This window comes from Chrysemys picta, chromosome 8 (assembly GCF_011386835.1).
Source record: "Chrysemys picta bellii isolate R12L10 chromosome 8, ASM1138683v2, whole genome shotgun sequence".
Lineage (NCBI taxonomy): Eukaryota > Metazoa > Chordata > Testudines > Emydidae > Chrysemys > Chrysemys picta.
In genome coordinates, this window is record NC_088798.1 from 28622471 (window position 1) to 28634535 (window position 12065).

Consider the following 12065-nt stretch of genomic DNA (forward strand, 5'->3'; position numbering starts at 1 on the left):
TCACACAACGAAGGAAGTAATGTCCAACACAGAGTTAAAAGAACTACAGACCAATTAGTTGGGTCAACTAGTCAGCAGGTCAGGCAAATAAAAGCACATCTGGAACAAATCCATCCCAATAGCAATAGCTGCCTTCCAATTTTATGTGGCGTTTAAGACAAGCAGATGAATCCTTTTGTGCAAAAGAGAACGAGAGAGATACTCCTATGTTGCAAGCAACCTCAGTTTCCTAAATGCCCATTCAGGATGTGTGCCCTAATTTTTAGTGCTACCCAAAGCACGTGATCAGATCCAGTAGGGCAAAATTAGTCTAAATCAGGGGTTGGCAACGTTTGGCACGTGGCTCGCCAGGGTAAGCACCCTGGCAAGCCGGGCCAATTTATTTACCTGCTGACACGGCAGGTTCGGCCGATCGCGGCCCCCATTGGCCACGGTTCGCCGTCCCGGGCCAATGAGGGCGGCGGGAAGCAGCGCGGGATGTGCTGGCCGCAGCTTCCTGCCGCCCCCATTGGCCCGGGACGGCGAACCGCGGCCAGTGGGGGCCGCGATCGGCCGAACCTGCCACGTCAGCAGGTAAATAAACTGACCCAGCCCGCCAGCGTGCTTACCCTGGCGAGCCACGTGCCAAACGTTGCCAACCCCTGGTCTAAATGTATTGAGTAAGGAGTTTAATGCTCAAAGACTTTTGGGGTGAGATTTTCAAAAGTGCCTAAGTGATTTGGGCACAAGTCACATTGGCTTTAAGGTCCTATGTCATTTAGTAGTTTTCAAAATCCTGCCCTTGGAAATTAAAGGCAGCAGTTTCAAGCTGATGGGATTTAAGCAGGTTTTATATTGTGGATGTGTTAGCTACAGGTTGTGAACACATAGGTGTAAGATGTGCTGATTTTGCTATTTAATATCTGTGCTCAAAGGTATGTCCTGGAGTACTTAAACATTTTAAACAAGTTGTAAATAAAGTGGAATTTGCCTACCCATTTTTCTCCCCAAAAAGCCATAGCTTACTTCTTGGGTTGACTCCTGCCTGCTCAAAAGTCATGATAGTATTGTTAAATTAAAGAACAAGACCTAAATAACCCCACAGAGCATTAACCCCTTAAGCATTTCAATGATTAACATAGAAGCAATTATATAGCTGCATAACCCTCATAGCTGGTTGTTTGATGAGCAATAATTCAGCAGCCATCTAACTAGAACCCTTAAATGGAAATTAGCCAACATCTGTACTATTAATATTGTAAAGAAGATGTAATATATAAGTAGGTAGAATGTGGTTTTATTTCCTCGTTTGCTTCATGAAGAAATCAGGATCTAATTGAATTTACATTGGTAATATAAGTAATAATTCTCTAATTTAAATATATTGGGCCAGATCCTAAGCTGTGTAAATCAGTGTAGTCCATTGAAGTCATACCTAAAAATTTGGTCTCATGCCAGTAAATTAATTTTAGTGTTAATAGGAAGAATGAATTAATGCATGAACATTAATAAATAATGTATAGAACCTAATTAGGATTTTAAATGTGCAAAATACATTACAGACATTAACTAATTAACTGGAACTTTCATAATAAGCCTAAAAATAATTGACTTCTAATGAACTGATTTTAATGTTTCTGGCTGGGATTTCCAAAGAACCCAAGGGAATTAGGTGCACAAATCCTATTGAGATTCATTGGGATTTGGTTAGCTGAATTCCTTAGGCTCTTTTCAAAATCCCAATCTCTGTAATTTGTAGAGGGAAAAGTCAGGTCAATGAATGGAATGGATACATTCTGAAAAGAAAGCCACATGGTAAGTGTGTCCTATATGTGTGAATAGAGCCCATATGTTCAGTTGGTCCCTTGTCAAAACATCCATCCAATTGACTTGCTGCTCATCTCTTGCATCTTAGGCTTGCTCTCTTAAGCACTTCTTCCTACCGAGAGTGCATGTATAAGAAGCATAGGGAATCTCCACTGGGATCAGAACCTGAATATAAATGACATATACATGAGTAGCTCACCTCCAATTGGAGTGCCCATCAACCTCAGCGGTATCATTGAACTAAAATCAATATTCAGTAGAACCTGAGGGCACTCAACACATCAAAAGATCAAGCCACCAGGTACCATTCCTGCCCTTATTGAAGTCAATGGGATTTTTGCTATGAACTTAAATGGGAGCAGGAGCAGACCTATACTGGCTATTTAAAGGGGGCCAGGATAAGAGTAGTGAGGGAAGTGGACCCAGATCCAGGGGAAGGAAAACAGAGAATAAGGGAAGACTAATTCATCTGTCAAAAGTGGCAATCGTAAAATCAAATACCCTGATTTTCCTCTCATTTATACCAGGTTTACACTAGTGTAACTTCCTCAGGCCAGCTCCTCAGCCACACCTGGGCACCACTCTGAGCAGCTGACGGGGAGGGAGACAAATGCTGCACAGCTTCCACCCTTGTCCCCCTCCCATCCCAGAGTTGTGCCCAGGTTTAAATGATACCCAGCTGCAACAAAACAGCAAGAGGCTGTTCTAGCAGCTGGGGATTTCTGGAGCACAGCCAGGCTCTGACCACATCCCTTTTCCTTCACCACGCCCGCAACACACTGGCCCTGCATCACAAGAGGGAATCCATAGGAACCCGGTTAACTAGCTTTTGTGGCCAATTTGCACCACCAGAGCAGTGCAAAGGAAACACATTTCTAGTGGGCTGGGTTTTTCTAAAGGACCCCATGCATTTAATATTTTAACAGTTCCCTCACCTCCTTCTCATTGGTCAATCCAAATTTCTTCAGGTCTATGTCATCATAATAAATGTTGTTCAAGGTGACTTCAATCTCCTGTATCTGAAATGATAAAAATCTGAAACTGTCAGTTTGTCACCAGACTTTCCTGTGTGACAATCTGATAAAGTATTTTAACAATTGAAAGGTCACAAAAGGAAGGGGAGCAAAGAGGATAAAATGGGCCCATTTTAGAAACACTTGAACATTATTCTGTAGCTAGGGTGACCAGACGTCCCGATAAAATTGGGACTGTCCTGATATTTAGGCAATTTGTCCCGATATTTTGTGGCACTCCCTTTTTTTTTTTTTTTTCCCTCTGCCTGCGACCCCCTCCCCACCCCCATGTGTCCTGATATATTTTTCCTTTTATCTGGTATCCGTATCTGTAGCATTCTTCCCTTTTGTTTCTGAGTCTGTTCCTGTGAAGTGCTGAGTGCCCGTCACATCCATTATCCTCATAGGAAGTGCTCTGCATTTTCTCTGCATTCTCATTTTCCCAAAACAGCTAGCTGCCCCTTCAGGCAGGTTCATATTTTACTTAGGTTATCTAGACAAATGGGCTCTGCCTGAACTTCTCAGTGGGTCCCACGACTGTATTTGCTTTATGAGCTAAATATTAAATGGTGAAAAAGATACCTGTGGAATTCTCGCCAGGGTGAGCATCTGAATATTGTTGACAGTCTTCTGGTGAGAGGGTGAGTATTCCCCACAGTCAGGTGGCCCCGAAAATGCCTCAAGGACACTCTCGTGAACAGTGTCCCTTCAAAATATTGTGTGAAAGTAAAGCTCTAAAATTACTGATGAAACATTTTATTACTTGCCGTTATGCTTGTTTATCTGTAATATTTTATTTTCATTTCCTTTGTCTCTTTCTAACAACAATGTAACACAGGGTTTGTACTAAGCCCTCTCCTAACCAATTCCCCCTCCCACTCCAATCCCCCTAACCCTGTAATATTGCAAATCAGCATTTTATTTAAGCTATTTAGATTATTTTGCTGAGGTGCGCTGTGTTCAAATCTGAACTACCCAGTCCAGATCATCAGTTGGTGTAAACCAGCAGAGCTCTGAATTGGAGCTACCCCAGTTTACACCAGCTGACAATCCAGCACTCCGAGCCTTATTTTCAGAAGTACTGAACACTCATAACTTCAGCTGAAGTCAGTGGGAGCTGTGGGTGCTCAGCAACTGAAAATCAGGCTCAGAGAATTTAAATATGGCAGTTTTAACGGTAACAAAAAGCAAGCTGGGGTTGCTTTTAGAGCACAGTCTGTGCAGTGCCTACTGCACGTGGAGGGTTGGTTTGTTTTTGAGGGAATCTAGGATAATACATTTGCCAGCAGACATGATTCAATTCAGTACGTACCATACACAGTCAAAGTCAATATCTTGACACTCGCCATAGGACCACTTGCAGAATAGTTCTCCACTTAAAACCCTGTCGGTTCGGTCAGGAATCGTGGTGTATTTGTCCCTGTGAAAGCCTTGAAATCCAGACTGTGTTGTTTTCTTAAGTTTCAGCTCTTTAATTCCAGAGATAACAAGTGGACAACCTGTGATCCAAAAATATTAGAGGGAAAAGATCAGCTCCTATTCATGCAGGGAGATGGGAACTCTGTGCTGGGGCGACGTACTGCCATACAGCATTCACCCAGAGGTGTAATTTTTTGCATTTGTGTGATATTTAGGTATTGCTCAACATTATTGTCTGCACACAGACATATGGAGTTGAGAGCCAACTTCTGTACATTAGAAGTTAGTGTGATCTTGAAAGGTGCTGTAGGTCCTTTCCCTAAGGAGTGGCACACTCCCAATCCAATTCCCATTAAAATCAATGGGAATTAAAGGCATTCCACACCTCACCTTTTTGATCAACGCCTTAGCCATGTCTATGCCACAGGCTTTCTTTCACACAATGTACATCAGTATACAGACGTCAAACTTAGTATATCACTCATGTGCGTGCATACTTGGCTGCTTGCACTAGCACTGCACATACTCACCAAGACTGCTTGTGTCAATGCAAAGTGCAGTGTGCCATACACCGTTGTCTGGCACAATGCCTGTTGGGACATTTTTGCAGTGTGTTGCGGGACAGAAATGACTTGTCCACGGATCACTGAGAGGTAGGGGCCAAGTTCCCAGCATGCAAGTGTCTCCACCCCATAATGCCAGCCATATCCCATAATTTTTGCTCCTTATTTTTAAAACCCCACAATCCCGCATGGCACTTTTCGGTTTCCACCATCTCTGACAGAAGCATGGAGCCCACAGAGCTCTGCACTATTCTCATAAACATCACAAATACAGGACACATGATTCTCCTGTATTTGCAGAGGCACAGAAGTACCACACTTTAGCAGTCAGCCATACGTGTGTTCTGTGCTGAACTGTTCTCTGTGCCTTGAGCTTTGGTTGCTGTTAGGTCGTGTTTGGTGTTTGCTGTCTAGTTACAGCTATGACTGTTTTCCTCAGCCTCTGAGTTATGCGGCTTTGAGTACTGTAATGCATTCTGCAATGTTTGTTGTGTACTATTAACGATAATTTTATTCTCCAAAAATAGAAAATTGAGTGGCAAAAGCAGCACAGAAAAACCATGAGCAAAAAACTGCAGGCTATGCAATACAAACTTTAAACATATATTAACAGAATGGGACTTCGAAATTGGAAAGGCGGCTAACATTTCTGTCCATTTCAGTGTACAAATATAATCCGTTGTATGCCAGCTGTGGCTCTCAGAGGTCAGTGTACGTGAAGCTGTGGTTTTCCTTGCTGGCACCTGGCATGGAGTGGTAGGAATACAGATGTGGCTGTTATGCCACATGGAATGTAGGATGGTGCATGGAGCTGCTAGAATGGAGTTCTCTCAGGACTGCAAAGGGTGCGGAGTCCAGGATTTTTGGATCTGTACATCGACAGGTCTGCAAAAGCATTTGTATTTGCTACCTTAGAAGACCCATTATGTCCTGGTGCATCTCCCTCTCCTTTTCCTGGGCCTTTCTCCTGTCCACTCTCTCTTGCTTCATGCCGTCTGCCATGATGGTCCTCCAGACCCTTTGTTCATGGTCTGATGCAGCACTGGCTTGCGGGAACTTGCTGAACATGTCCTTCCTAGTCCTCTTCTTTCTCCTCCTCCTCAGGATCTGGCATTCTGTGAGTGAGAAAGGTGTGCCCCTCAAGGTAGCAACAGCAGCAACTGCTGATAAAAACAGACAAATGTACCATGGATTTACAGTCACAATGGAAAGGGAAAGATAAGTTTCAAAACTCCCTCCCTTATTCCAATACAAATTTTTAATAAGACATTCTTACTGGCCCTTCAGCTTTGGAGCACCTCTGCACAGCACCGTCCTCCAGCCCCAGTGATGGTGAGTATGGTCTGCCAGAGGTGAGGAGGGGTGGGTGGGAAGGTATTTTGGTTTCATGAAACAACAGACTTTCTGTCCCTATTCCATGGGTATGAGCATAGGGCAAGGGCACTGATTATTGGCACTATTTTTCTCAAGTGGTCGTAATTTTAGCTGATATCTCACTCCTGGGGGTAACAAAGGCACAGAGAGCACAGCTGCTATTGGTGTCCCAAAGCCACCCGAGCCCATATGCTGCTAGCCTATATACTGCAATGGTGCCAGCCAAACTCGTCATGGAGTGGTGGGGGAAAGGAGGAAAAGATAAGGCAGCCATCCCTAGAAACCTTTAGGGGAGAAGTGTAGAGCACCTCCATGAAAGTTTCATAGAGCTCTCTCAGGAGGGTACATAAAAAAATATTGCTTTGCCTGCCTCCTTGCCAATGAAAGCATATACAACTCCTACCTTTGTTAGTTCTACCTTTTGTCTCTTCTTCTTCAAGTTAACCAATGAAAAGATGATACTTGAGTCTTATTAGCTTGGGGATGGGCTGGGTATCAGCTTTAAACTTAAACATTGTAAAGAAAATGCATGAACAGACTTACCCAAGATCCCTTCCTCTTCTTCAGTTCATCCGTGCTTAACTGATGGGACTGACTAGACTGCGGCAGAATCTCAAACAGGTCGTGGCTTGGGGCATGGCTGGAGCCCCCCGCTGCACCTCCCCACTTCTTCTCCACCTGCTCACTGTTCAGGGTTGGGGTCTCTGTCTCAGGCTCCTCCAAAGTAGCCAGGGTGGTCTGCAGCGTGCGGGTGGGGTCTTGGCCAAGTATGACATACATCTCATTGTAAAAGGAGCAGCTCAGCACCAGATCAATTGTTGCACTCCCTGTCCTTGTGGTATACCAGGTGCTGTTACTTTGCTTTCATGTAGCACTGCTCCTGGTGCCCATCATACCTCTTAGCCTGCTGGTAGAGGTCCATGTTTCTATGGCTGGTCTGTAGCTGTGCTTGCACAACCTCTTCTCCCCACACCCAGGAGATCCAGTATCTCCTGTCTACTCCAGGCAGGAGCATATCTAATGTGTAGACCCAATATGGTCAGCTGGGCAATAAGGAAAAGGCATTTCAAAAATTCGTGAAGCGGGGACAGCTTCCAGTCTCTGTGATCCACAGGCAGCCGAGTTCACAATTGTGACCAAAGTGATCAGTGTCCTAGGGAATAAGGCGTTGTGGGACAGCTGCTGGAGAATTTTAGGGTCAAGCCAGTCACATAGTGTCTACACTCCCACTGCATGACCATGGTTCATGCTGCTCAGGGAGATGGTTTTACTGCGTCGCTGTAATGGAGTGCTTATGTTAATGGGAGACACATGCACAAATAGGTTGATGCAAGGGGGCTTATGTCGAGCTAACTTTGTAGTGTAAACAAAGTCTTAAAGCTAGGACTTGTTTCAGCTCTCATTGAAGGCAATGGAAGGACTCCCATTGACTTCAGTGGGAACTGAATTGAGCCATAAGTGATGTGGCCTAAGAGAATGATGAGGTCAGTTTTTTCCTAAGTAACAACAGGGAGTATTGTAGGAAATCTATATATAGACTGGAACCCTTCTGAAAGTCCCTCTTTCACATCTATCTCAATGTGAGTTCTGCATGTGTTATATTTGGAGGCAAGCAGCCAATGTGAACTCTTGCAGTTTGGATAACTTGCAGACATTGGTTTTTGTACCCGCAGCTTCAAGTTGACAGTAGGTACTTTCAGTTTTGACCGCTACATCTAAAACTTATTACCGCAGATGTGAGGATCACAGCTTTCTTCTGAATACCAACCAGAAGATTTCTTGGCTTTTTATTTGAGAAGCTCTTTTGGATGATCACACTGGAAAATTTCATGTGTCTAATCCTTTGGATTACACTGATAACTGAACATTTAACTTTTGTTTCCCTAGGCACTATAAAAATTTTCTGAGCAAGAGAAGCTAGTTTTTTGTTTGGTCCCAGGTAACAATCAAATCTGTTTCATGTGTGTGAATGGTTGCTGTGTCACAAATCTTTCTATTAAGATACTTGAGAGTTATCACTAGTGACAGTTGAGAGGTATTTCATTTTTTTAAGCATTGGAAAAGCACATGCCCCGCATACATAGCAATATCACGTCTGTATGGCATGTGAAACCAGCCTTGTGACTACACCCAGATGTCTCCAAAACTGAGACGCTACAGGTCCAAAAGGGAGTCTACTTTTCTACACCTGGTAAGGATAAATTTCCTTCTGCTGGCTCAGGAGATTGGCCGGGAGATGTAGTCTTTCAAGGTGCTTATGCTCTGAAAAGTGATTGTATAAAAATGGCATCATGAGTAGGGATGGTTGAAAGTTTTCCATCAAAACTGTTTTTTTGACAGAAAATTGAGGTTTTGTCAAAACAAAATTTTTCATGAAAAGTATCTGCTTTCCATACAAAATGTTGCTTTTGTTGAAAACTTTTCGCTGAAAACCAAAAATATATATATATATTTTTACTAACATTTGACATTTTTATTAGGAAAATAAAAATCTTCTGACCAGTTCTGATAACGAATTTTCATACTTATTCTGTGTCAGTGATTTTCACACTACGTTTGGCCAGTTGAAAAAGATAGCATTTCCTAGCTGCCAGCTTTGTGTAGAATCTGAAAGGCAAGCTGGGTTCTTTCTGACTGTGAGTTCTTGAATAACATAGATTCTGCGGCTGGGTTTTAGTTAATAATTCTGATGATAACGTGCAAGCCAGAATAGGCTCCAATTCACTCTCCCTTACTTGTATTAGCTCTTTCCTTTATAAGACAATATTTAAAGAATAGCCTGTAATAGAATTTCTTAATTTAAAAAAAATGGCCACTTGATACAGGAGATATTTAAAATGGATTGGCACATCTGAAATAATAATCACATTTTATTTTGCAGATACAGATCTCCTCTCATTTTTATTCTTGGCATTCTTTTTGTTGTTGTCTTAAACTTGTCTAAGGAGTTGTATCTCTAATTTCCAGGGGATTCCCCTCTATTTCATACCAGAACATTGGAGCAGTTAAAGAAAAGACTGCCCTCAGTAATACTTCCCAGGTTTCATACAGAGCCTTATGCCTGCTGGGACAGGACTTGAGGAGTTTAGTCAGTGCTGTTAAGTAATCATGCACTGGAGGCGCATGAGCAACGAAACTCCTAATTTATGTATTTTACTGTCAAGTATCACTGCCTCAGTTTAAGGAGCTCCCCTATAACCTGGGATATAGATGTTTTATATATCTATTGTTTTAAGCCAGAGGTCCCAAAACTGTGGCGCGTGCCCCCCTAGGGGGCATGGAGGAACATTGTGGGGGACCCGGCAGGACCCAGACCAGCTCCCACAAGGGGCAGGGAGGGAGCACCACCCAGTCCCTCCCCACCCCCACCTCTGCTCTGGTCCTGCCCCAACTGCATCCCCGGCTCCTGGCCCTGGCCCCAGCCTCAGTGCAGCTCCGCTCCCGGCCCTGTGCCAGCTCCCAGCCTCAGCTGCTGGTCGCAGCTCTGTTCCAGGCCTGGGGCCAAGACCAGGAGTGGAGCTGCACCTGGCCACGGGCCCAGATGCTGGACCCCACCACAGCCCAGCTGCGGCTCCGCTCCTGCCCCCGCCACGGCCCCAGCCTCGGACCCCGTATCCCTGTCTATAACCCCCCCCAACCCCGGCCCTGGCTCCAGAGGGGTCGGGCTGGTGGGCACTGATGGGGTAAGAGGGGTGCGACCCTCAAAATTTGGGGACCACTGTCTTAAGCTCATTACAGTGGGTGACTGAGCACCTATGCAATGTTTATTGAAAGATAAAATACCTTATTTTATACTATCAGTATATATAGGTTTTATGTTTTCTTTTCAGTTGCCAGATATTGAATCAATTAAATTAACCAAGACCTTTATTGACTCACAATAGCTCTGTGCTTGTTAACGTTCGATATGTTGATAATGAAATATGCTTATGATTATATTAATTCTCAGAGCTCTTTTTACTAGCAGAGTGAAAGGGTGAAATGCAAGCGTTGCCTGAAGTAAATTTCAAAGTCTAGTTAATAGGTGTGTAGGAGGAACATTAAAGATAGAGACAATTATCTTGCAAGAAATTAAAAAGGAAATAGTTGAAAACCATCTCTGGTGTTACTCCTCATTTATGCAGGAAATCCAGAGAAAACTATTAAAGGGCTGCATGATAGCGAGACTGAAAATTGAAGGTAAGTCATTTTGGTGAGTTCTGGTACGTGCTTTTTGTTTGCAAACTCTCATAGGGTGCTCCCTCCAGCATGACCTTTTGTGGCCCTGCAGGTGCAGTACACTCAGCACCCCCTCAGGTTCTTTCAATCAATTATCCAGACTTGGGTTGGTTCAAAACATGTACCCCCTTCATGGGATCTAATTTATTAAGTCTGTTTATGGACGGTAACTTACTTCACTGGTGACCATAAGTCACCCCACTCTGGGTTCATACAAGAGTCCTAGTCAGCTCTTGTTTTTGTTCAAGAGTTCCCACCCAACCTCCACCCGTATCCCCCCTTTAAGGACCTGGGGTTGTGCTTCAGATGGTCACTTTCTCAAAACAGGAATCCTCAGCTCTCTTCCTTGGAGCTGGGTTGTAAATGTAACCCTTCTGCCAGGCAACAGCAACAAGGGCCAGGTTCAATATCTGGGGGTTCCTGTTAACATTACAAAACAGAACTGTCTTGAGCCCTCACCCAGAAATCTGGGAAAACTAAACGCCATACCTGGGTTCTGCTAAGAGATAATACTTCCCCACTCGCAAGCACTAAGTCTGTCTATAGCAAAAAGAAACTTTTATTAAAAGGAACAGGGAACTTAGTATTAATTTGGGAAAAAACTGCAACAAAGATTCAGAAGTATGCACGCCGTATGTAAATACCCAACCCACAGTATTGCCTCAGTTTCTGACCTTGCTTTGTGAAATTCTGACAAATGTCCCTTTAACACACTACTCCCCTTTCCTTCTGCTGCACCCTGCTCATGGTTGGTCATCCAAAATCAGTGACATCCCCAAATTCAGGGGTGCATTCACAATGATTCACCTCCCACCCCAGAAAGGGTGTGGGTGTCAAGCAATGCCTCTCCTGCTGCCACTGCTCACCATTGCTGATGATGATGGCCACCACATTTACTGCTGCTCACTGTCCCCTCGTCCTCTAGCTATGATGTAGTGTTCTGAGGTTACACTGCTTCGCCCAGTTCTTAGTGGTAAATCAGTGGATAGTGGGGAACCTCACTTCTGCTGCATCCTCTGTGTTATCTTTCATTACAACACTATCCCCACACCAGGTCTAAGGCTCAGCCCCCAAAACTGCTCATCAATGATTTCAACTCCTGTGATCATTGAACAGAAACACAGTCTCTAATTTGATCTGATCAGCTCTGTCTTTAAACACCAGAGGGAAAGGATCAAATGGTATCTAGGACTCTTTAAACAAAGTCTGCACCACCACCGGTTATCCCATCATCCGCTCACGTTCACGTGGATTTGGCATCACTACCTCCTGCTTGTGAGTGAAGTGCAAGTAAGGGTGGCCCCCTCAGCTGAGGCATGTTGGGTTCAGTTCTGCTGCCCTTTAGTCGTACAATAAGGATTACATTTCATTACCCCTTCACTCAAGACTACAGTGCATGTTAACCCAGAACACCTGGAATTGATCACTTTGGCAAAGCCAGTATGTCTGCTGATTGCCTAGGCACAATAGGTGTGTCTATGCAAATGCCATCTGCTTCTGAAGTACTTTCCCCCCAGTTCATCAATAGATGGCAGTGGAGAGAGCTCACTCAGGCCCTGGCTCACATTAGGTAGCCAGTCTCTCCGTCTCTCCTTAAACAGGAGTTCCCACTCTCATCCTTGGAGCTGGGTTGTACTTAAGCCAGGTTCTCCATCAGCTGGCCTCTTTCCCC

At 44.1% G+C, this 12065-nt stretch overlaps 1 protein-coding gene across 1 annotated transcript in view; it reads right to left on the bottom strand.

Moving 5' to 3' along the window:
* Window positions 1–591: 591 nt before the first annotated feature.
* LOC101936730 (uricase-like) overlaps window positions 592–12065 on the bottom strand; it is a 29316-nt gene continuing 17842 nt past the window's right edge. The window contains exons 5-8 of the mRNA XM_005294443.5: window positions 4132–4318; window positions 3402–3525; window positions 2742–2825; window positions 592–1971 (exon numbers count right to left, since the gene is read on the bottom strand). Of these exons, the coding sequence (XP_005294500.2) occupies window positions 1891–1971; window positions 2742–2825; window positions 3402–3525; window positions 4132–4318 (476 nt within the window). The 3' untranslated portion in view covers window positions 592–1890. The remainder of the gene's footprint in view (window positions 1972–2741; window positions 2826–3401; window positions 3526–4131; window positions 4319–12065) is intronic.